Here is a 24,083-nt window from a genome sequence, read left to right as displayed (position 1 = left end):
TGGCCTCCTGCTGTAGTCTCCAATTTTCCTCCATTGCCACCTGCTGTTGTCTCCTATTTTCCTCCATTGCCACCTGCTGTTGTCTCCTATTTTCCTCCATTGCCACCTGCTGCTGTCGGTTGGCCTCCTGCTGAGCCGCTGTAGCTTGCAGCAAGGCTTTAAGCAGATCCTCCATGTCGACAGATTTTTCAGGCGGCTTTGCAGCTGCTTTCACCCAGGACATATATCAAACCCTCAGGGGTGAGTCTCAGTAACTTCACACTGGGCTGTATCTGCATAAACCACCGTTTTCTGCAGGCCTCACAAAGCTGCTGCTTTCACTTATGCGCAGAACGGTGTGCTCGCATTCTCCACCAAGTTGTAACACTGTAGGGGTGCAAGGCGCCTTTTCCTGGGGAATATAGCCGCACGCAGCAGCTGAGGAACAACACAAGTCCAGTTTCTGGTACAACTGACCCCGGCCAGTTTTATTGAAACAGAAAATAAAACAAACCCCAAAATAAAAATACCTTGCCTGTCCGGCACTAACTAAACATAAGATATTCCTAACTGTCACTAAACAAAACACAGAGTTCTTCAGTACATACTGTATAGCTTACTTGCATCAGAAAGCGTGTCTCTCACACACAGATCCTGCAGCCTTCCCAGGCAGTCTGCCCATACTAATCAGGTTAGAAGCACTATAACACTCTTACACAGCTGAAACCCTGATTAGCCCTCTGTGAGGCCAAAGACCCGAACTGGGCCCAATGTCTAGAACTCGCCTTATCTCTCTCTCAGAGCCTTTACCCAGCTTTTACAGCAAACTGAAAAGGTTCAGACAAAACAAAAAAAGCATTTTTCCTAGAAGTTAACATTTTCTAAAACATGTAAGACAAGAACCTGGGACAAATATACCTGCCCTCAAACACTATCCCAGTGTTCTTGTCACACTATATATATATATATATATATATAGAACAGAAATCCCTGTACTCTCACACAGCTCAGCCAGCTACTGGGGTGCCAATCAAGATCCAACCCACTCTGAGGTGGGACCCATAGTACAATACAGAATTCTCCACAATAGTGAAGAGGATAGCACTCTCCAGAATTCAAGTCCAACCAGTCAAAAAAAGATAATATATTTAATGAAAAAAAGGAGTCAATCTCACAGTTCCAGAGCAAATAACATCTCAGATAAATGGTGAAGGATACTGGAACTGAGTTCCAGTATCCTGCACCATTTATCTGAGATGTTATGCTGCTTATTTGACCACGTTGTATACTCCTTGACAAAGGTCCTGGTGTGGACCGAAACGTCGGAATTTGCTCTGGAACTGTGAGATTGACTACTTTTTTTCATTAAATATATTATCTTTTTTTGACTGGTTGGACTTGAATTCTGGAGAGTGCTATCCTCTTCACTATTGTGGAGAATTCTGTATTATATATATATATATATATATATATATATATACCAGCAACTCTAATCCATACAGCGGCACTCGGAGTCTTGAGCAAATTTGTAAAAAGTGCTTTTAATAGATCATAATATCAATTTGCAAATTGATATTATGATCTATTAAAAGCATTTTTTACAAATTTGCTCAAGACTCCGAGTGCCGCTGTATGGATTAGAGTTGCTGGTAATAATGGAGTTCCAGAGGGCACCGGAGCATGATATCACCAGTTAGGTGAGTGCCGATCCGTTTGTAGCAACTATATATATATATTTATATATATATTAGTGTTCACTCTAGGTGTCTTTCACAGGGCGCTGCGCCCTGCCCCTTTTTTAGACACCTGAATGCCGCCCTGCCCGTTTGTGTGCGCCCTCCCGCCCCGCACTTTGCTGCCCGCCGGACCCCGCCAAGCCACCGGACACATTACTGCAGTGTGATTACTGCAGTGTGCTTAATCACAGTCACACTGTCTCCCTGCATGAGAGACAGAGACCTCCGCGGCCCGCCCCGTCTGTCCCGCCCCATCTGTCCCGCCCGCCCGCCTCGTCCGTCCCGCCCGCCTCGTCCCATCCGTCCTTAGTTGTCAGCCGCCGCATCTCCCCTCCTCTGCGAGAGACAGGAGGGCTGGGTTCGCCTCTCCCGCCGAGGCAAACCCAGCCCTCCCTCCTCTCTGTGTGCATGGCCAGACACCCGCGGGCAGCCCCCATCTCCCACCAGCCAGTGCCACTGGCCAGCGTACCCATCTACCGGAGTGTGACCCTCAGCTGCCAGAGTGTGAGTAGATATACACAAAGTAATGAACATGTATTTTAATGCATTGCCATATCTGCCCCCCCCCCACCCCCACCCCCTGCATGTGGCCGCATTTACCCCCAGCCTTTGTGTGTGGCACACTTTACCCCCTCACCCTGGTTTGTGCACCCCCCCCCCCCCCGTGTGTGTGACACCTTGTGCCCTCCTGCCCCCCCCAACACACACACATACAGTACCAGTCACAAGTTTTGTCACACTTTCTCACTGGAGTGAATGAGAAAGTGTGTCCAGACTTTTGTTTTTGACTGGTACTATATATATATATATATATATATATATATATATATCAGTAACGGCCGGCACTCTGTCCTGGATGTAGTAAGCGCCTTCGTGCCCTCCTTACCACTCGAAGAAGTGGAATATAGAGACGGAAGAGATTAGGCGGCACTCACAGGACTGAATATGAAGAAATTAATATTGAGGCAACTAGTGCCTAGTTATCATCAACGTTTCAGTTTTATTTTTTTTTAAATAGTATCCTGACGAAAGTTTTTTTTTAAAATAAAACTGAAAAGTTGATGATAATTAGGCACTAGTTGCCTCGATATTAATTTCTTCATATTCAGTCCTGTAAGTGCCGCCTAATCTCTTCCGTGTCTCTCTCTCTCTCTCTCTCTATATATAACAACTTAAAATTTTAGTCCATGGGGGCCCCTGCTCTTTAGTGCCCCTGGCCTCCCAGAGCCTTAATCCAGCTCTGCATGGATGAGTGTGGTGGCCATTTTCAACTAGCTCCGCGGTGTGTGAGGGGGAACCAACGCGATCAACTCCCGCAGCATCAGCCCCCAGTAAGTAAAATTGGCAGAAAAAAAAGCGGAGATCAAAAATGTGCCCTACCTGGTGCAGTGTTTCTCAGTGCTCTCTACCTGGTGCAGTGTGTCTCAGTGCTCTCTACCTGATGCAATGTGTCTCAGTGCTTTCTACCTGGTGCAATGTGTCTCAGTGCTCTCTACCTGATGCAATGTGTCTCAGTGCTCTCTACCTGATGCAGTGTGTCTCAGTGCTCTCTACCTGGTGCAGTGTGTCTCAGTGCTCTCTACCTGGTGCAGTGTGTCTCAGTGCTTTCTACCTGGTGCAATGTTTCTCAGTGCTCTCTACCTGGTGCAATGTTTCTCAGTGCTCTCTACCTGGTGCAATGTTTCTCGGTGCTCTCTACCTGGTGCAATGTTTCTCGGTGCTCTCTACCTGGTGCAATGTTTCTCGGTGCTCTCTACCTGGTGCAATGTTTCTTAGTGCTCTCTACCTGGTGCAATGTTTCTCAGTGCTCTCTACCTGGTGCAATGTTTCTCAGTGCTCTCTACCTGGTGCAATGTGTCTCAGTGCTCTCTACCTGGTGCAATGTGCCTCAGTGCTCTCTACCTGGTGCAGTGTGTCTCAGTGCTCTCTACCTGGTGCAATGTGTCTCAGTGCTCTCTACCTGGTGCAATGTGCCTCAGTGCTCTCTACCTGGTGCAATGTGCCTCAGTGCTCTCTACCTGGTGCAGTATGTCTCAGTGCTCTCTACCTGGTGCAATGTGTCTCAGTGCTCTCTACCTGGTGCAATGTGCCTCAGTGCTCTCTACCTGGTGCAATGTGCCTTAGTGCTCTCTACCTGGTGCAATGTGTCTCAGTGCTCTCTACCTGGTGCAATGTGTCTCAGTGCTCTCTACCTGGTGCAGTGTGTCTCAGTGCTCTCTACCTGGTGCAGTGTGTATAGGAGGTTCTACCTGGTGCAGTGTGTATTAGCTGCACTACTGTGTGAAAAACAACGCCCCTAAATTTTTGCTGCGCGCCGAAGTGGCATGTGGGAATGGGAGGGCCAAGCATTATAGTATGTACCTAATTTTGCCCTTCTAACTGAAAAATGTGCCCTCCCGAATGAAAAATGTGCCCTCCCCGTGATCAGCACCCTGCCCTAAAAAATTCCTAGAGTGAACACTATATATAAGCTAGTACAGTGCAGTATTATTGTTAGTAATAACCTCTGCATTGTACAAACTGTGACTATTTGTGTGTGCATTAACTTGCTGAGTGGTGTCCATCTCGTGTCTTTCACTCAACTTGCTATTCCTATATTCTATAACCTGAGGGGGCTTGGTGCGTCTGGTTTTATATTGATATAGGATTTTTCACAAAGATATACTTTATTACGTATTTCTCTATCGTCCTAGTGGATGCTGGGGTTCCTGAAAGGACCATGGGGAATAGCGGCTCCGCAGGAGACAGGGCACAAAAAGTAAAGCTTTAGGATCAGGTGGTGTGCACTGGCTCCTCCCCCTATGACCCTCCTCCAAGCCTCAGTTAGATTTTTGTGCCCGGCCGAGAAGGGTGCAATCTAGGTGGCTCTCCTAAAGAGCTGCTTAGAGAAGTTTAGCTTAGGTTTTTTATTTTACAGTGAGTCCTGCTGGCAACAGGATCACTGCAACGAGGGACTTAGGGGAGAAGAAGTGAACTCACCTGCGTACAGGATGGATTGGCTTCTTGGCTACTGGACATTAGCTCCAGAGGGACGATCACAGGTACAGCCTGGATGGTCACCGGAGCCTCGCCGCCGGCCCCCTTGCAGATGCTGAAACGAGAAGAGGTCCAGAATCGGCGGCAGAAGACTCCTCAGTCTTCTTAAGGTAGCGCACAGCACTGCAGCTGTGCGCCATTTTCCTCTCAGCACACTTCACACGGCAGTCACTGAGGGTGCAGGGCGCTGGGAGGGGGGCGCCCTGGGAGGCAAATGAAAACCTTTTTTGGCTAAAAATACCTCACATATAGCCTCCTGGGGCTATATGGAGATATTTAACCCCTGCCAGAATCCGTTAAGAGCGGGAGACGAGGCCACCGAAAAAGGGGCGGGGCCTATCTCCTCAGCACACAGCGCCATTTTCCCTCACAGAAAGGCTGGAGGGAAGGCTCCCAGGCTCTCCCCTGCACTGCACTACAGAAACAGGGTTAAAACAGAGAGGGGGGGCACTAATTTGGCGTTAGAAATATATAAAAAAGATGCTATAAGGGAAAACACTTATATAAGGTTGTCCCTATATAATTATAGCGTTTTTGGTGTGTGCTGGCAAACTCTCCCTCTGTCTCTCCAAAGGGCTAGTGGGTCCTGTCCTCTATCAGAGCATTCCCTGTGTGTGTGCTGTGTGTCGGTACGTGTGTGTCGACATGTATGAGGACGATGTTGGTGAGGAGGCGGAGCAATTGCCTGTAATGGTGATGTCACTCTCTAGGGAGTCGACACCGGAATGGATGGCTTATTTAGGGAATTACGTGATAATGTCAACACGCGCCAAGGTCGGTTGACGACATGAGACGGCCGACAAACAATTAGTACCGGTCCAGACGTCTCAAAAACACCGTCAGGGGTTTTAAAACGCCCGTTTACTTTAGTCGGTCGACACAGACACAGACAGGGACACTGAATCCAGTGTCGACGGTGAATAAACAAACGTATTCCTTATTAGGGCCACACGTTAAGGGCAATGAAGGAGGTGTTACATATTTCTGATACTACAAGTACCACAAAAGAGGGTATTATGTGGGATGTGAAAAAACTACCGTAGTTTTTCCTGAATCAGATAAATTAAATGAAGTGTGTGATGATGCGTGGGTTCCCCCCGATAGAAAATATGGGCGGTATACCCTTTCCCGCCAGAAGTTAGGGCGCGTTGGGAAACACCCCTTAGGGTGGATAAGGCGCTCACACGCTTATCAGAACAAGTGGCGGTACCGTCTATAGATAGGGCCGTCCTCAAGGAGCCAGCTGACAGGAGGCTGGAAAAATATCATAAAAAGTATATACACACATACTGGTGTTATACTGCGACCAGCGATCGCCTCAGCCTGGATGTGCAGAGCTGGGGTGGCTTGGTCGGATTCCCTGACTAAAAATATTGATACCCTTGACAGGGACAGTGTTTTATTGACTATAGAGCATTTAAAGGATGTATTTCTATATATGCGAGATGCACAGAGGGATATTTGCACTCTGGCATCAAGAGTAAGTGCGATGTCCATATCTGCCAGAAGATGTTTATGGACATGACAGTGGTCAGGTGATGCAGATTCCAAACGGCACAAAGGTGTATTGCCGTATAAAGGAAGAGGAGTTATTTGGGGTCGGTCCATCGGACCTGGTGGCCACGGCAACTGCTGGAAAATCCACCGTTTTTACCCTAAGTCACATCTCTGCAGAAAAAGACACCGTCTTTTCAGCTTCAGTCCTTTCGTCCCTATAAGAGTCATATCTGCCCAGGGATAGAGGAAAGGGAAGAAGACTGCAGCAGGCAGCCCATTCCCAGGAACAGAAGCGTTCCACCGCTTCTGACAAGCTCTCAGCATGACGCTGAGACCGTACAGGACCCCTGGATCCTACAAGTAGTATCCCAGGGGTACAGTTTGGAATGTCGAGACGTTTCCCCTGCGCAGGCTCCTGAAGGCTGCTTTACCAAGGTCTCCCTCCGACAAGGAGGCAGTATGGGAAAAAATTCACGAGCTGTATTCCCAGCAGGTGATAATTAAATTACCCCTCCTACAACAAGAAAAGGGGTATTATTCCACACTATATTGTGGTACTGAAGCCAGAAGGCTAGGTGAGACCTATTCTAAATCTAAAAAAAAATTTGAACACTTACAAAGGTTCAAATCAAGATGGAGTCACTCAGAGCAGTGATAACGAACCGGGAAGAAGGGGACTATCTGGTGTCCCGAGACATCAGGGATGCTTACCTCCATGTCCCAAATTTGCCCTTATCACTAAGGGTACCTCAGGTTCGTGGTACAGAACTGTCACTATCAGTTTCAGACGCTGCCGTTTGGATTGTCTACGGCACCCCGGGTCTTTACCAAGGTAATGGCCGAAATGATGGTTCTTCTTCGAAGAAAAGGCGTCTTAATTATCCCTTACTTGGACGATCTCCTGATAAGGGCAAAGTCCAGGGAACAGTTGGAGGTCGGAGTAGCACTATCTCGGATACTGTTACAACAGCAGGGGTGGATTCTAAAGATTCCAAAATCGCAGCTGATCCCGACAACAAGTCTCCTGTGCTTAGGGATGATTCTGGACACAGTCCAGAAAAAGGTGTTTCTCCCGGAAGAGAAAGCCAGGGAGTTATCCGAGCTAGTCAGGAACCTCCTAAAATCAGTGCATCATTGCACAAGGGCCATGGTAAAAAAATGGTGACTTCCTTCGAAGCAATTCCAGTCGGCAGATTTCATGCAAGAACTTTTCAGTGGGATCTGCTGGACAAATGGTCCGGATCGCATCTTCAGATGCATCAGCGGATAACCCTATATCCAAGGACAAGGGTGTCTCTCCTGTGGTGGTTACAGAGTGCTCATCTTCTAGAGGGCCGCAGATTCGGCATTCAGTTTTGGATGTTGGTGACCACGGAGGCCAGCCCGAGAGGCTGGGGAGCAGTCACACAAGGAAAAAATTTCCAGGGAGTGTGATCAAGTCTGGAGATTTTTCTCCACATAAATATAGCTAAGGGTAAATTTATAATGCTCTAAGCTTAGCAAGACCTCTGCTTCAAGGTCAGCCGGTATTGATCCAGTGGGATAAAACATCACGGCAGTCGCCCACGTAAATAGACAGGGCGGCACAAGAAGCAGGAGGGCAGTGGCAAAAACTGCAAGGACTTTTCGCTGGGCGGAAAATCATGTGATAGCACTGTCAGCAGTGTTTCATTCCGGGAATGGAAACTGGGAAGCAGACTTACTCAGTAGGCACGACCTCCACCCGGCAGAGTGGGAACTTCATGGGGAAGTTTTCCACATAATTGTAAACCGTTGGGAATTACCAAAGGTGGACATGATGGCGTCCCGTCTGAAAAAAAAAAACGGGACAGGTATTGCGCCAGGTTAAGAGACCCTCAGGCAATAGCTGTGGACATTCTGGTAACACCGTGGGTGTACCAGTCGGTGTATGTGTTCCATCCTCTGCTTTTCATACCTAAGGTACTGAGAATTATAAGACGTAGAGGAGTAAGAACTATACTCATGGCTCCGGATTGGCCTAGAAGGACTTGGTACCCGGAACTTCAAGAGATGCTCACAGAGGACTTATGGCCTCTGCCGCTAAGAAGGGACTTGTTTCAGCAAGTACCATGTCTGTTCCAAGACTTACCGCAGCTGCGTTTGACGGCATGGCGGTGGAACGCCGGATCCTAAGGGAAAAGGCATTCAGGAAGAGGTCATTCCTACCCTGGTCAAAGCCAGAAAGGAGGTGACCGCACAACATTATCACCACATGTGGCGAAAATATGTTGCGTGGTGTGAGGCCAGGAAGGCCCCACGAAGAAATTTCAACTCGGTCGATTCCTGCATTTCTTACAAACAGGAGTGTCTATGGGCCTCAAATTGGGGTCCATTAAGGTTCAAATTTCGGCCCTGTCGATTTTTCTTCCAGAAAGAATTGGCTTCAGTTCCTGAAGTCCAGAAGTTTGTCAAGGGAGTATTGCATATACAACCCCCTTTTGTGCCTCCAGTGGCACTGTGGGATCTCAACGTAGTTCTGGGATTCCTCAAAACACATTGGTTTAAAACCAGTCAAATCTGTGGATTTGAAGCATCTCACATGAAAAGTGAACATGCTCTTGGACCTGGCCTGGACCAGGCGAGTGTCAAATTGGTGGTTTTTTTTTTCTCAAAAAAAGCCCATATCTGTTTGTCCATTCGGACAGGGCAGAGCTGCGGACTCGTCCCCAGTTCTCTCCCTAAGGTGGTGTCAGTGTTTCACCTGAACCAGCTTATTGTGGTGTCTTGCGCCTACTAGGGACTTGGAGGACTCCAAGTTGCTAGATGTGGTCAGGGCCCTGAAAATATAGGTTCCAGGACGGCTGGAGTCAGGAAAACTGACTTGCTGTTATCCTGTATGCACCCAACAAACTGGGTGCTCTTGCTTTTAAGCAGACTTTTGCTAGTTGGATGTGTAATACAATTCAGCTTGCACATTCTGTGGCAGGCCTGCCACAGCCAAAATATGTAAATGCCCATTCCACAAGGAAGGTGGGCTCATCTTGGGCGGCTGCCCGAGGGGTCTCGGCTTTACAACTTTGCCGAGCGGCTATTTAGTCAGGGGCAAACACATTTGTAAAATCCTACAAATTTGATACCTTGGCTAAGGAGGACCTGGAGTTCTCTCATTCGGTGCTGCAGAGTCATCCGCACTCTCCCGCCCGTTTGGGAGCTTTGGTATAATCCCCATGGTCCTTTCAGGAACCCCAGCATCCACTAGGACGATAGAGAAAATAAGAATTTACTTACCGATAATTCTATTTCTCGGAGTCCGTAGTGGATGCTGGGCGCCCATCCCAAGTGCGGATTATCTGCATTACTTGTACATAGTTACAAAAATCGGGTTATTATTGTTGTGAGCCATCTTTTCAGAGGCTCCGCTGTTATCATACTGTTAACTGGGTTCAGATCACAGGTTGTACAGTGTGATTGGTGTGGCTGGTATGAGTCTTACCCGGGATTCATAAATCCTTCCTTATTGTGTACGCTCGTCCGGGCACAGTACCTAACTGAGGCTTGGAGGAGGGTCATAGGGGGAGGAGCCAGTGCACACCACCTGATCCTAAAGCTTTACTTTTTGTGCCCTGTCTCCTGCGGAGCCGCTATTCCCCATGGTCCTTTCAGGAACCCCAGCATCCACTACGGACTCCGAGAAATAGAATTATCGGTAAGTAAATTCTTATTTTTTCTCTGTGATTTAGTCACCATATCTCTCCTTTATCTCTGCTAGTGCTGACTACACTGCGCAGGGGTTTGGGTTAGAGGTATAGTGCTGCTGCCAATTGTACTGTGTTACCTGATACTGCAAGTTATATCATGTCTGCTTCTGAGGGTAACGGTTCTGCGGCTGAACACACTGCCGGTGTTGCTGAAGCCACAGATCTATATGAGGAGAGTATAGCAGCTGTGGGCTCTGGTTCCGGGGGCTCCTTGCCCCCCAGTGGGACTGTGGCAACGGAGGCACATACTGACCCACCGTGGGCCGCTTTTTCCACGCTTCTGCATACGCTAGTTCATAAACTAACACCCCCTATGGGACCCCCTATGCCAGGACAACCGTATGTGGTCCCTGCAGCTAACCCGCCGTGGGCGGACAATTTACCTGCTCAATTGAAGAAGTTGAACCAGTCCCTGACTACTAAAAAGTCTGACCATCGCTCGCCTAAGTCCAAGGGGTCCTCTAAGCGAGCGCTTGTCTCCTCACAATCCACTGCTATCACTGACACCTCGTCTGATGAAGACGGCACTTACACTGACCCCACAGGTTCTGACTCAGAGGGGAGGGTAATTAACATGTGGATGTTCCTGATCTTTTGGAGGCTATTAAGTTAATACTACAGATTACGGATGATCCCGAGCCATTCGTCCCTCCTAAGAAACCTGATAGGTTCAAGCGTCAGAAGGTGGTTAAACAAGTTTTGCCTCACTCTGATCACCTAGTGGATATACGTCAGGAACCCTGGGAAAACCCGGGTAAGAAGTTTGTGCCTCAAAAGAAGATGCTGGCTCGCTATCCCCTCGCGCCAGAGCTGTCTAAGAATTGGGAAACGCCTCCTCCAGTGGACTCACATGTGGCTAGGATGGTGGTTTCCTCAGCTCTGCCTGTCACTACCGTCACGTCTCTAAAAGAGCCTACGGATAAACGTGTGGAGGGTTGTCTGAAAACAGTTTGCACCCTCACGGGTGCTGCACAAAGGCCCACTATTGCAGCTACATGGGCTGCAGAGGCTATTGAAGCATGGGCCTTGGAATTAGAAGCTGAAATCTCCTCTGACCATGCTAGACAGTGCTTGTCATATATTGTCACAGCTTCTCGATATATTAAAGAGGCGGCTTCTGATGCCGGTATCCTAACAGCCAAGGCCTCTACTACGTCAGTCCTGGCTCGCCGGATTTTGTGGCTGAGATCCTGGTCTGTGGATCTGGACTCTAGAAAAACCCTGGAGGTACTCCCTTTCAAGGGAGATATTCTGTTTGGGGAGGACTTAAATAAGATAGTGACTGATTTGGCTACTGCCAAAACTGCCAGTCTGCCAAATACCCATCCTTCTGTGTCGAAGGCTAAAGGTACGTCCTTTCGCCCCTTTCGTCCTTCAGGCGTACAACAAGCAGGCCCGCACTTCCAAACCTGGTAAGCCGAAGCCAAAAAGAGCCTGGGCGGCCCGTCAGCCATCTTCCAAGGCTGATAAGCCTGCCGCATGACAGGACGGGCCTCCCCCTGGGGGATCCCAGGGTGGGGGGCGGGCTTCTAGGGTATACCCAGGAATGGTTGAAAACCACTTCAGATGCCTGGGTACGGGAAGTCGTCACTCGAGGTTACGCCATAGCCTTCAAAAACCGACCCCCTCATCGATTTTGCCAGACAGACGTCCCGTCGGACCAGACAAAGGCAGACACTCTGCATTCGGTGGTACAGACCCTCCTGGATACAGGAGTCGTAGTACAGGTGCTTCTTGCGCAGAGGGGCCGGGGGTACTATTCTCCGCTGTTTCTAGTCCCGAAACCGAATGGATCCTCCCGACCCATTCTCAACCTCAAGGCATTGAACAGGTTTGTGAAGGTTTCCAAGTTCCGTATGGAAACCCTTCGCTCTATAGTTCTGGCCTTGGAACCTGGGGACTACATGGTTTCCCTGGACATACAGGATGCTTGCCTGCATATTCCTGTAGCAGCGTCACATCAGCAATACCTGAGGTTTGCTATTGGCAACCTCCATTACCAGTTTCGGGCGTTACCTTTTGGTTTAACAACGGCTCCGCGAGTCTTCACCAAAGTAATGGCGGTGATGACGGTGGTACTCCGCCATCAAGGGGTCAGGATACTGCCGTATCTGGACGACTTGTTAATCCTGGCAAATTCCCCAGAACTTCTCCTTCGTCATCTGAATATGACGGTCCGGTTTCTACAAGCCCACGGGTGGCTCATCAACTGGAAGAAATCCTCCCTGATCCCTGCTCAGAGCATGGTGCATCTGGGAGCGCTATTGGACACTCACAACCAGAAGTTGTTCTTGTGCCAGGAGAAGGTCCTGAAGCTTCAGGACAGGATTCATTGCTTCCTTTCTCGTCCGCAAGTGTCGATACATTCGGCGATGCAGGTGCTGGGCCTCATGGTATCAGCATTCGACATGGTGGAGTATGCTCAATTCCATTCTCGCCCCCATCAGAGGCTGATTCTAGCCAAGTGGGACGGCATGCCTTACTAGAACAGGTCTCAAATGATCTCATTGACTTCGGAGGTCTGTCTGTCTGGATATCCAACTGGGTCCTGTTGACGACATATGCCAGTCTAAGAGGTTTGGGCACGGTGCTGGAGCAACACTCCCTTCAGGGTCGGTGGACCAAGGAGGAATCTCTCCTCTCGATCAACATTCTGGAATTGCAGGCGGTCTTCAATGCATTGAACCTGGCCCAGCATTTAATTCAGAACCGTCCTGTTCAAGTACAGTCGGACAACGCCACTACAGTGGCTTACATAAATCATCAAGGCGGCACTCGAAGCCGTTTGGCAATGAAGGAAGTCTCACGGATTCTACGTTGGGTGGAACGCCATCTACCGACCATATCGGCAATATTCATTCCGGGAGTCCTGAATTGGGAAGCGGACTTTCTAAGTCGTCAGGACGTGCATGCCGGCGAGTGGGGCCTCCATCCAGAAGTGTTTCAACTCCTAGTGGAAAAGTGGGGTTTCCAGACGTAGATCTGATGGCGTCTCGACACAATCACAAGGTTCCGGTCTTCGGAGCAAGGACAAGGGATCCTCAAGCAGCATTCGTGAATGCGCCGGCGGTGCCGTGGAGGTTTCGGCTTCCGTACGTGTTCCCTCCGGTGTCACTCCTGCCTAGGGTAATTCGGAAGTTCAAGCAAGAAAAAGGAAATCTGCTTCTCATAGCTACGACGTGGCCCAGACGGCACTGGTTCTCAGACTTGCAGGGCCTATCGTCAGAGCGTCCAATTCTACTTCCACAACGCCCAGACCTCCTCGTTCAGGGCCCCTGTGTCTACCAGGACCTAGCCCGGCTATCTTTGACGGCGTGGCTCTTGAAGCTTCCGTCTTGAGGGCTAAGGGTTTTTCTGAAGAGGTCATTAAAACTATGTTGCGGGCCCGGAAACCGGCTTCTGCTCGGATTTACCATAGGGTCTGGCATTCCTACTTTGTTTGGTGCGCATCTAACAGTTATGACGCTTCCAACTTTAGTACAGCCAAACTTTTGGCTTTTCTGCAGCAGGGCTTGGATTTAGGCCTGCGTCTGGCCTCCCTCAAGGTTCATATTTTTGCCTTGTCGGTGTGGTTTCAGAGAAAAATTGCGACTTTACCTGATGATCATACTTTCACTCAGGGTGTGTTACGTATCCAACCTCCCTATGTCGCCTGTGGCTCCTTGGGACTTGACGGTGGTTTTGGAGGAGTTGCAGGAGCCTCCGTTTGAACCCCTTGGTTCAGCTGACCTTAAGTGGCTTTCCCTTAAGGTGGTGTTCTTGCTGGCTATTGCCTCTGCTAGAAGAGTGTCGGATTTGGGTGCCTTGTCTTGTAGTTCCCCATATCTGATTTTTCACCGTGACCGGGCGGTTCTTAGGACTCGTCCCGGATATTTACCGAAGGTGGTTTCTTCGTTCCACCTTACTCAGGAGATTGTGGTTCCGGCCTTTGTCTCTCCTGATTTTTCTCCCAAAGAGCGGTATTGTGAAGAGAACTGCTTCTATTCGAAAATCTGATTCTCTCTTTAATTTGTTTGGATTTCACAAACGTGGCTGGCCTGCTCACAAGAAGAGCCTGGCCAGATGGATTAGAATGGTGATTGCAGATGCTTATGTGAAGGCTGGTCTGTCAGCTCCTGCTCACATTATGGCCCATTCTACTCGGTCTGTTGGACCTTCTTGGGCGCCCCAACGTGGTGCGACCCTTGACCAATTGTGCAAGGCGGCTACGTGGTCCTCCGGGAACACGTTCATAAGGTTCTATGCCTTCGATACTGCCGCTTTCCAGGATGCTTCCTGGACGCCGGGTTCTTGTGCCCGCTAAAGTACGTCCCCTCCCATAAGGAACTGCTTTAGGACATCCCCATTGTCCAATCCTTGTGGAGCCCAGTGTACCCCGCAGCAGAAAACGAGTTTTATGGTAAGAACTTACCTTTGTTAAAACTCTTTCTGCGAGGTACACTGTGCTCCACAAGGCGACCACTCTGATGCACTTAGCTTCTTCGGGTTGGCATTAGCCGCTGACACTTCTCTTGTCGTGAGAGTGTGGTGTATGTGGCTATTAGCCGTTGTCGTCTCTTTTCCTGCTACTGCATTGGGCTGGTTAACTAAAAACTGAGCTCCTGTGCAGGGAGGCGGGGTTATAGAAGAGGCGGCGCTGTGCATTCTGGGAACAGTCAAAGCTTTGAGCCTGTTGGTGCCTCGGATCAAGATCCTACTCTACACCCCATTGTCCAATCCTTGTGGAGCCCAGTGTACCTCGCAGAAAAAGTTTTAACAAAGGTAAGTTCTTACCATAAAACTCGTTTTTCCTGACACTCCCAGAAAACGGGCAGTTACCACCCACAAATGCCCGTTTCCTGCCAATCAGCCTACGTTCGCAGGATTTTTTTCACAGTTTAGCCTCGTGCCTGCGCATATCAATCCGTATGTACGTGCAGTCATTCAATAATCGACTGCTGTGCGATTTCGCACAACAGGGATCAGGTCTGAATTAGGCCCAGAGTTTGGGAAACCCAGATGTATAGAATCCTAGTGCTGGGTACAACTCCCCCACAACAACCTGAATATTGGAGTGGATCTAACAAGATGCTGGAAACATTTCTTAGCCATTCTAAATGTTTTCTATTGCACAGAGACCTGGGGACTTTGCCATTATGGTGCACGGAAGCCATTGTCATGTTCCTGGATCCAGTCACTTAGATCAGATTTATATTCCATTATGTTGTTTGGTCTGAACAACAACTGAACCTCTTGACCATATATGTATGCTTTTTTTAATTGAGTTGCTTCCACATAATTGGCTGATTAGATATTTGCATCAACAAGCAGGTGTACACATGTACCTAATATTGTGGACATGTGTGTGTACCTTCTGGCATATTTTTTTGTTCCTTATTGGTGTTTATATTTCCACAACTTCGGCAGAATAAAGATCAGTTAGCATATATCGATATTTACCCAAATGTTGCACACATGCCGCGAAACACTGGACCATGCAAGACAGATTACAGCACTATGGTCATGTGTTCGATTCCCACCATGGCTCTAACTGTGTGGAGTTTGTATATTCTCCCCGTACTTGCGTGGGTTTCTTCCGGGTACTCCGGTTTCCTCCCACAAAGACAAAATATACTGGTAGGTTAGTTGGCTCCCAAACAAAAATTAACCTTAGCGTGAATGTGTGTGCGTGTGTACATGTGGTCGGGAATATAGAGTATTCGCTCCACTGGGGCAGGGACTGATGTGAATGGGAAAATATCCTCACTGTTAAGCGCTGCGGAATATGTGTGCGCTATATAAATACCGAAATAATAAATAATGACTGAAATCTCGTGCGTAGACTAATTGACCATGATGTGAAGTGTAAATGGCACCAGATAAACCAAAGATCTCATTCGCTCGCTGTTGTGGGTAACCAGGCAACGTGATTTTCCAATCTGAGTTACAACTGATACGCAGTGTTGTGTCCGCTTAGTTTGCAAATACATTGCTGTAAGGATCTTCCAGTGCGTCATCCAGCTTAAGGGTGCCGGCTTTGAAGAGCGATGCCTAATCATTAATACTCTGATACATAGTAATGACGGGAGGCTTAGGAGTAGCAGTCCACAATCACTATTTAGGACGGATTTTATGTGTTATTCCAAAACACTGCATTATGAAACCGTATGTATTACCCTATGAGGGATGAAGTTGTCTTATATCTGCTCTGTATAATTTCCCCCCCACAGGTTCGGCATACGGTGTAACACAGTACTACCAGGAGTTATCGTCTCACCAATGACTGACAAAGTCCCACAGAAAGTCCTGGACAAAGTGAGATGATGTGGACAATAACTGTGTCTAGTAGGACTTTATTTTAATGTCTTTATTATGATAAAGCTTATTTCACTATCTGCTTAAATCTGTGCTAACAATCATACATAGGGGCAGATGTACTAAGCCGTGGACGGAGATAAAGTACCAGCCAATCCGCTCCTAACGGCCGTATTACAGACTAGGGGGGTGATTCAGACCTGATCGTAGATGCACAGCTACGATCAGCTTCCCTGACAATGCGGGGGGACGCCCAGCACAGGGCTAGTCCGCCCCGCATGTCAGGCCCTGCCCCCGTCGAACACGCACAGCAGCGATCAGGTCTGAATTAGCACCAGGGCCCTTATTTATTAAGCCTTGGAGAATGATAAATAGCACGGTGATAAGGTACCAGCCAATCAGCTCCTAACTGCCATGTCACAGGCTGTGTTTGAAAAATGACAGTTAGGAGCTGATTAGCTGGTAATTTATCTCTGTGCTATTTACCACTCTCCAAAGCTTGATAAATCCAGGCTTGTTTTTGAAAAATGACAGGAGCTGACTGGTTGGCACTCTCCGTGGCTTTATAAATCTGGGCCACAATGAGGTTAATGACCATTTTGACGTGTCTGTGAACATATTTCTTTGTGACCTTTATTTCTGATCTTTATTTCTGATCTTTTACTCAGTTTGCTGATGCTGTACCCCTGGGAAGACTTGGTCAACCTGAAGGTAAATATACATTCATTACGTTCTGACTTAAAATTCACATTTCTATTCCCTTTCCCCTGTACAAAGCCTATAGTTTTCATATAAAATAGCAAATATGCATCAGACTTAACCTGAATATGCTCCCAAACATTTTTGTAGATGTTGCTGATGTTTGTGCGTTCCTGGCGTCGGACGACAGCAAATATATCACAGGAGCAAGCATTGAAGTGACGGGTAATTATCTCAGACGGCCCGTACAATTAATATATCATTTAATAGTGTTTCTTTTTTCAAGTCTGTTCTGTACTTTGACCTGACATTGATAGATGTGTGACCCCAAACCGAGAAATTGCCATGGCTGATAACGATGCAGTTGAAATTGATTGGATTGTTTCGGGGCATGCCTGGAAATCCTCTTTGTGGATTACTGCCATCTGCCGACTATACTAACAAGCCCCATGTTATACTGCTAGCGAAAGAATTATACTGGCGCCGGCTATTGGTCAAATAATGAAATTCCAATTAATAAATATAAAATATGCCACTCAATTTATTTATACATTCATAAAAGAGAAAAAAGTACTCCCATTTCTCAAAGGAATAAAATATAGCAATTGCTAAAATTCGTGTATCTAAAAGTGCAAGGTGCCACTATTTTCCTTCTAAATATATTGTCCACAGCTTCTGGCTAAGACTCTATTCCAAATTGCTCACAAGTCAATAGATGACACAATTGTTACCAGACTTGCTTCCGGATAAACGTCCCCCTAGGTATCTCGTGCAAATAAGATCCAGATGGCAACAGGGAAAGGTCTGGGTCTGTAATGAGCTTGTGCTGGAATTTTGTCCAGTGGATACAGAGAGTCCATAAATCGCCAGGGAATTGTTGAAATAGATCCAATGCCAGTGGCAGTGGTTCTTTTTTCCATGTTATACTGCTGCCCGGGTTATGTATTGGACGGCCAGATATGGACAATGTAGCCACCCAAATCTATGGCCGAGTTAACGTTACTGTCCCTAGGTGGCACATTCGGACTGCTGAGATCAGAATATTGGAACCATGCTTAGATTAAGTTTTTAACTCTACTAAAGCCTGCATGTTATGGTCTGCCCAAAGGCTTATTCCTCTGCATAAAAATATTTGTTTTGATACTTGATAGGCATGTTTATTGGCAGAACCTATGATGTTAATAGGTGTCAGCGGTGTGCGATCAAAGTCAGTCCATGCGTTAGATAACTTAACCAGGTTGGGTGGTTTATTAACAAGCAGAAAACGGGATGCAGGAAACACAGGGTTATGGCGGTAATTCAGAGTTGATCGCAGCAGCAAATTTGTTAGCAGTTGGGCAAAACCATGGGGATCATTCCGAGTTGATCGCTAGCTGCTTTCGTTCGCTGCGCAGCGATCAGGACAAAAATCGGCACTTCTGCGCATGCGCGTTGTACTATTACAACGAACGATGTAGTTTTACACAAAGTCTAGCGAAGCTTTTCAGTCACACTGCTGGCCACAGAGTGATTGACAGGAAGGGGGCGTTTCTGGGTGTCAACTGACCGTTTTCAGGGAGTGTTCGGAAAAACGCGGGCGTGGCTGGGCGAATGCAGGGCGTGTTCGTGACGTCAAAACAGCAACTGAACAGTCTGAAATGATCGCAAGCGCTGAGTAGGTCTGAAGCTACTCTGAAACTGCACTAAATAATTTTGTAGCCGCTCTGCGATCCTTTCGTTTGCACTTCTGCTAAGCTAAAATACACTCCCAGTGGGTTATTTTGTTTCTATGCAGGGTAAATACTGGCTGCTTTATTTTTACACTGCAATTTAGATTTCAGTTTGAACACACCCCACCCAAATCTAACTCTCTCTGCACATGTTATATCTGCCACTCCTGCAGTGCACATGGGGGGGTCATTCCGAGTTGATCGCTAGCTGCCATTGTTCACTATGCAGCGTTCAGTGTAAAAAAACGGCTAATCTGTGCATGCGTAGGAACCGCAATGCGCATGCGCGTCGTACGGATACAAATTCCATTGTGGTTTTGCACTGATTCTAGCGACGATTCCAATCGCACAGACGGCCGCAAGGTGATTGACAGAAAGAGGGCGTTTCTGGGTGTCAACTGACCATTTTCAGGGAGTGCTTAGAAAAACGCAGGCGTGTCGGGGAAAACGCAGGCCTGGCTGGGCGGGTGTGTGATGTAAAAAGCTGTCCCTCCGTCGTTAGAATCAACGCACAGGATAAGTAACTACAGGGCTGGTCTTGTTTTGCACAAAAAGATTTTGCAGGCGCTCTGCTGCACAAGCGTTCGCACTTCTGCAAAGCGAAAATACACTCCCTGGTGGGCGGCGACAATGCGTTTGCACGGCTGCTAAAAACTGCGATCAACTCGGAATGACCCCCATGGTTTTGCCCAACTGCTAACAAATATGCTGCTGCGATCAACTTTGAATTAGGTCCTAAGTGCTATGCAGCAGGTACACAGTGCAAGCATACAACATGTATAACAGTGTGTGCAGCCAGGAACATTTGAGGTTACCGCAGTTGGTGTGCAGTGTAGTGTGGCACACACCTGTATATAGCCAATGGTGGCAGTGACTTGTGTAATATACCTAATGCTGGTGGTAAAATAGACCTGACAGAGTCTCTGCTGTAATACACAATCTCAGTTATGGAGATGCTCAGGACCACATCCACTGCTACGGAGAACGGAGGAGAGAAAACACGCAGAAAAAGCCACAAATGCTCAGTGGTGCACTTCGGTCAGGGTCGGAGGTCGCATCAGAGTACATTCGTAGACAGAGGGAGAGGCAGCTTAGATTTCATTGCACTCTCAAGAAAGTTGACTTTAAAAGAGAAGGTACATGGATCATTGATACATTTTGCTTTGGGATACCCTTAATAATTGGGATAGCAAAAACACTAAAGGTGGGTACACACTGATAGATATATCTGCCGATCAATTGATCGGCAGATATATCTATGGACGGATCGGGCAGTGTGCTGTGCATACACACTGCCCGATCCGTCGGGGACTGATGTCATGAACTGTGCGGGCTTGTACACATGCCCGCCCAGTTCAGATGTCAATCACCGCCGTCTGCTGCAGCATGTTGACCGCCCATACACACACAGCGACGCGCCAATGTATCGGTAGATAGATTGGCCGACGGCTGTGCTGCGGGGCCGAAGCGATATTTCTGTGAACGACGGAGTTCACAGACATATCGCCCGTACACACTGGCCGACGGACCCGCGATATATCGGCTGTTCATCGGCCAGTGTGTACCCACCTTTACAGTAGAAGGAACCATAACACAGCTAGTATTGTGTCACAAAGTGGACTGGCGCCCACTATTGGTTACTATGAGGAAAGCACTGTGCATGACACACATTTTATTATAATACTGGTGTAATGTCTCAGCTCTCAGGTTCTAGCACATTTTGTCTTTGTTTCCCTCAGGCGGTCTATATTTATGATCACATGGGCATCTTGGGAACCAACTGTGAATAGTGTACACCGCTGTATTGCTACCTTGTCACCAATACAGCCTCAATCCATGGCTCATCATATTATCAACATTATCGGCCCCGTACATGGATCGTCCTCTGTGGACTTGGAGACCATACGTCGTTCAAACACAAACAACAGCGATCGAATGGCCGTATCATGCGTACAGTGTGCCTTGTTCAGTTTAAATGAAACCCACACATTTAGCCTACCAAAATATAATAAAAACAGTTTACAGATGATAGTGAAATGATTCGCCAGCAATTGTTGTTATGTTGAGAATGTATTCAATTATTTTTAAATAAAAGTGAAAATCAATCTGCACATGTCCTGATTATTTCTGTTTGGTCCCTGTCACGGACTTCAGAGTGGGAATTCCAATACAGTAAGGTATATGGAGGAACTGCAGGTTCTCAGACCCCCTTACTGTAGCTGCCATTGTCAATTCACTGGGTGGCATGTCTCTGGTGGCCAGTCAGCTCTGGATGTTGCTGTCTGTTATTACAGTGTACCTGCAGTCTTGGGCTTCATGGACGCAAACGTCTTGCCAGAGGTCAGCTGACACTATTGCAGCCAGTCACAGAGACTTACTTCTCACATAACTCCAGTATCCAATCCCTGTGCAGTGAGCCTTATATAAACCATTCCCCGGAACCAGCCCATTGTCAGTTCAACGTCAACAAGCAACTCACAGTGAAAGAGCAACTCTGACCAAACAAAAGATTGTTCAAAAATGGCCATTAAGGACTATGCTATCATTCGTATAACGACTATATGAATGGCTCCTTATTGCTGCCTATGAAGAAAAGATGTTAGTACATGTGATCTACAAAGCATGCCAGCACAGTGGAAAGCAAGCGCTTCTTACTTGACTCCAGGAAGTAGTTGCTGCTGGGTGATGTCAACCGACAGCTCCTCCGATCCTCCGTATATACCTGGAAAGAAGAGAACAGGTATTATGTACAGACATGGAACACTGTATATGCCTAAATGGGTTCGGTATGAAATACCGGCCATTGGGATGCCGGCAGTCACATGACCGACACCGTAATCCCAACACTGAAGATCCCAGCATCGGAGGGGGTAAGTATGTTAACAGAAGTAAAAGATGCTGAATACCGATGTACTTGAAAATATTTTGAAAAATATATAGAAATGTCTGCACACAGCAAGAGACAGCTATTTTGTGGGATTGGTTAATATTCATGAAAATGCTGCCTATGAAATCACTAGAAACTATAGGATCACCACCAATTGCTAGGATATAAAGCCTGCATTTTCATTAATGTCCGATCCCATCACAAACCAGCTACTTCGCCATGTCTGTTTGAGGGGTCCACTTCAATGTAATTTTGTCTGGTGTTTATGTTATGGCAAAAATGGCATCTTACCGTCACTTATACCTGACTTTCCTCAATCTACAGTCCGTCAGTAACGCCTTATTCTTACAAACACTTATAATGTGACTGTACATTACACACGTACTGCAGCCAATGGCAAAAAAATTGGATTTTAATTACCTACCAGTAAATCCTTTTCTCGTAGTTCGTAGGGGATACTGGGAATCCATTGGTACCATAGGTTATAGACGGGTCCACTAGGAGCCATGGGCACTTTAAGTAATTGATAGTGTGCGGTGGCTCCTCCCTCTATGCCCCTCCTACCAGACTCAGTCTAGGAAACTGTGCCCGAGGAGACGGACATACTCTGAGAGAAGGATAGATAAGGAAAGCGGTGAGATTACGAACCAGCACACACAATCCAGGGGAAAGCCATGCTAACCAAACTTGAAACAGTAACAGCAACAGCTGAACCAAACAACATTACTTAACCAAGTAACAGTGCAGGAAGAACGAAGCACTGGGTGGAAAAGGATTTACCGGTAGGTAATTAAAATTCTATTTTCTCTTACATCCTAGGGCATACTGGGAATCCACTTAGTACCATAGGGAAGTACCAAAGCTCCCAAACCGGGTGGGAGAGTGCTGAGGTTCCTGCAGAACTGATTGACCAAACTGAAGGTTCTCAGAGGCCAAAGTATCGAACTTGTAAAACTTAGCCAACGTGTTCGAACCCGACCAAGCAGAGCTGTAAAGCCGAGACACCCCGGGCAGCCGCCCAAGAAGAACCCACCGACCTAGTAGAGTGGGCCTGTACAGATTTTGGAACCGGCAAGCCTGCCGTAGAATAAGCATGCTGGATAGTGAGCCTGATCCAGCGAGCAATAGACTGCTTTGAAGCAGGACACCCAATTTTATTGGGATCATAGAAAACAAACAGCGATTCCGATTTTCTGTGATGAGCTGTCTGCTTCACATAGATCTTCAAAGCCTGCACAATATCCAAGGACTTTGAAGTAGCAGAGGTGTCGTAACCACTGGAATCACAATAGGTTGGTTGATATGAAACGCAGACACCACTTTAGGAAGAAATTGCTGACAAGTTCTGAGTTCAGCCCTATCTTCATGAAAAATCAAATAGGAGCTTTTGTGAGACAACACCCCCAGCTCCGACACACATCTTGCTGAAGCCAAGGCCAACAGTGTGATGGTTTTCCACGTAAGAAACTTTACGTCAACCTCCTGTAGAGGCTCAAACCATTCCGATTGTAGGAACTGCAACACCACTTTGAGATCCCAAGGTGCCATAGGAGGCACAAAGGGTGGTTGGATGTGCAGAACCCCTTCAAAAATGTCTGAACCTCTGGGAGAGAAGCCAATTGTTTCTGGAAGAAAAATGGATAAAGAACAAAATCTGGACTTTTATGGAGCCCAAATGTAGGCCCACATCCACACCTGACTGCAGAAAACGTCCCAGATGAAATTCCACCGTTGGAATTTTCCTGTTCTCACACCAAGAGACGTATTTTTTCCAAATACGGTGGTAATGTTTAGACGTTACCCCCTTTCTGGCTTGAATCAAGGTTGGAATAATCCTGTCCGGGATCCCTTTCCAGGCTAGAATTTGACGTTCAACTTCCATGCCATCAAACGTAGCCGTAGTAAGTCTTGATAGACGAACGGCCCCTGTTGTAGAAGATCCTCATGAAGAGGTAGAGGCCACGGATCCTATAAGAGCATCTCCAGTAGATCTGCGTACCAGGCCCTTCTTGGCCAGTCCGCAACAATGAAAATTGCTTGAATCTTTTCCCTTCTTATTATTTTGAGAATTCTTGGGATCAATGGAAGTGGTGGAAACACGTACACCATCTGGTAGACCTATGGAGTCACCAGAGCGTCCACCGCCACTGCCTGTGGATCTCTCGACCTGGAACAATACCGCTTGAGCTTCTTGTTGAGACGAGAGGCTATCACGTCCATCTGTGGAATTCCCCATCGATGTGTCAAGCTCCTGAACACCTCCGGGTGAAGGCCCCACTCTCCTGGGTGGAGGTTGTGTCTGCTGAGGAAGTCTGCTTCCCAGTTGTCTACCCCCGGAATGAAGATTACCGACAACGCCACAGCGTGTCTGTCTGCCCAGAGGAGAATCCTTGTTACCTCTGACACTGCTGCTCTGCTCTTCGTTCCGCCCTGTCGGTTTATGTAAGTTACCGCCGTCACATTGTCCGACTGAACCTGAATGGCGTGATCTTGAAGAAGAGGTGATGCCTGTAGAAGGGCGTTGTAT

General features: G+C 47.5%; 1 protein-coding gene across 1 annotated transcript in view; it reads left to right on the top strand.

The window, feature by feature from the left end:
* Positions 1 to 20,774, top strand: part of HSD17B8 (hydroxysteroid 17-beta dehydrogenase 8) — a 57,172-nt gene extending 36,398 nt beyond the window's left edge. The window contains exons 6-9 of the mRNA XM_063935750.1: positions 16,177 to 16,261; positions 16,930 to 16,972; positions 17,111 to 17,185; positions 20,409 to 20,774. Coding sequence (XP_063791820.1) covers positions 16,177 to 16,261; positions 16,930 to 16,972; positions 17,111 to 17,185; positions 20,409 to 20,425 — 220 coding nt within the window. The 3' untranslated portion in view covers positions 20,426 to 20,774. The remainder of the gene's footprint in view (positions 1 to 16,176; positions 16,262 to 16,929; positions 16,973 to 17,110; positions 17,186 to 20,408) is intronic.
* Positions 20,775 to 24,083: the final 3,309 nt, after the last annotated feature.

This window comes from Pseudophryne corroboree, chromosome 8 (genome assembly GCF_028390025.1).
Source record: "Pseudophryne corroboree isolate aPseCor3 chromosome 8, aPseCor3.hap2, whole genome shotgun sequence".
Classification (NCBI taxonomy): Eukaryota; Metazoa; Chordata; class Amphibia; order Anura; family Myobatrachidae; genus Pseudophryne; species Pseudophryne corroboree.
This window is presented reverse-complemented; position numbering and strand designations above follow the sequence as displayed.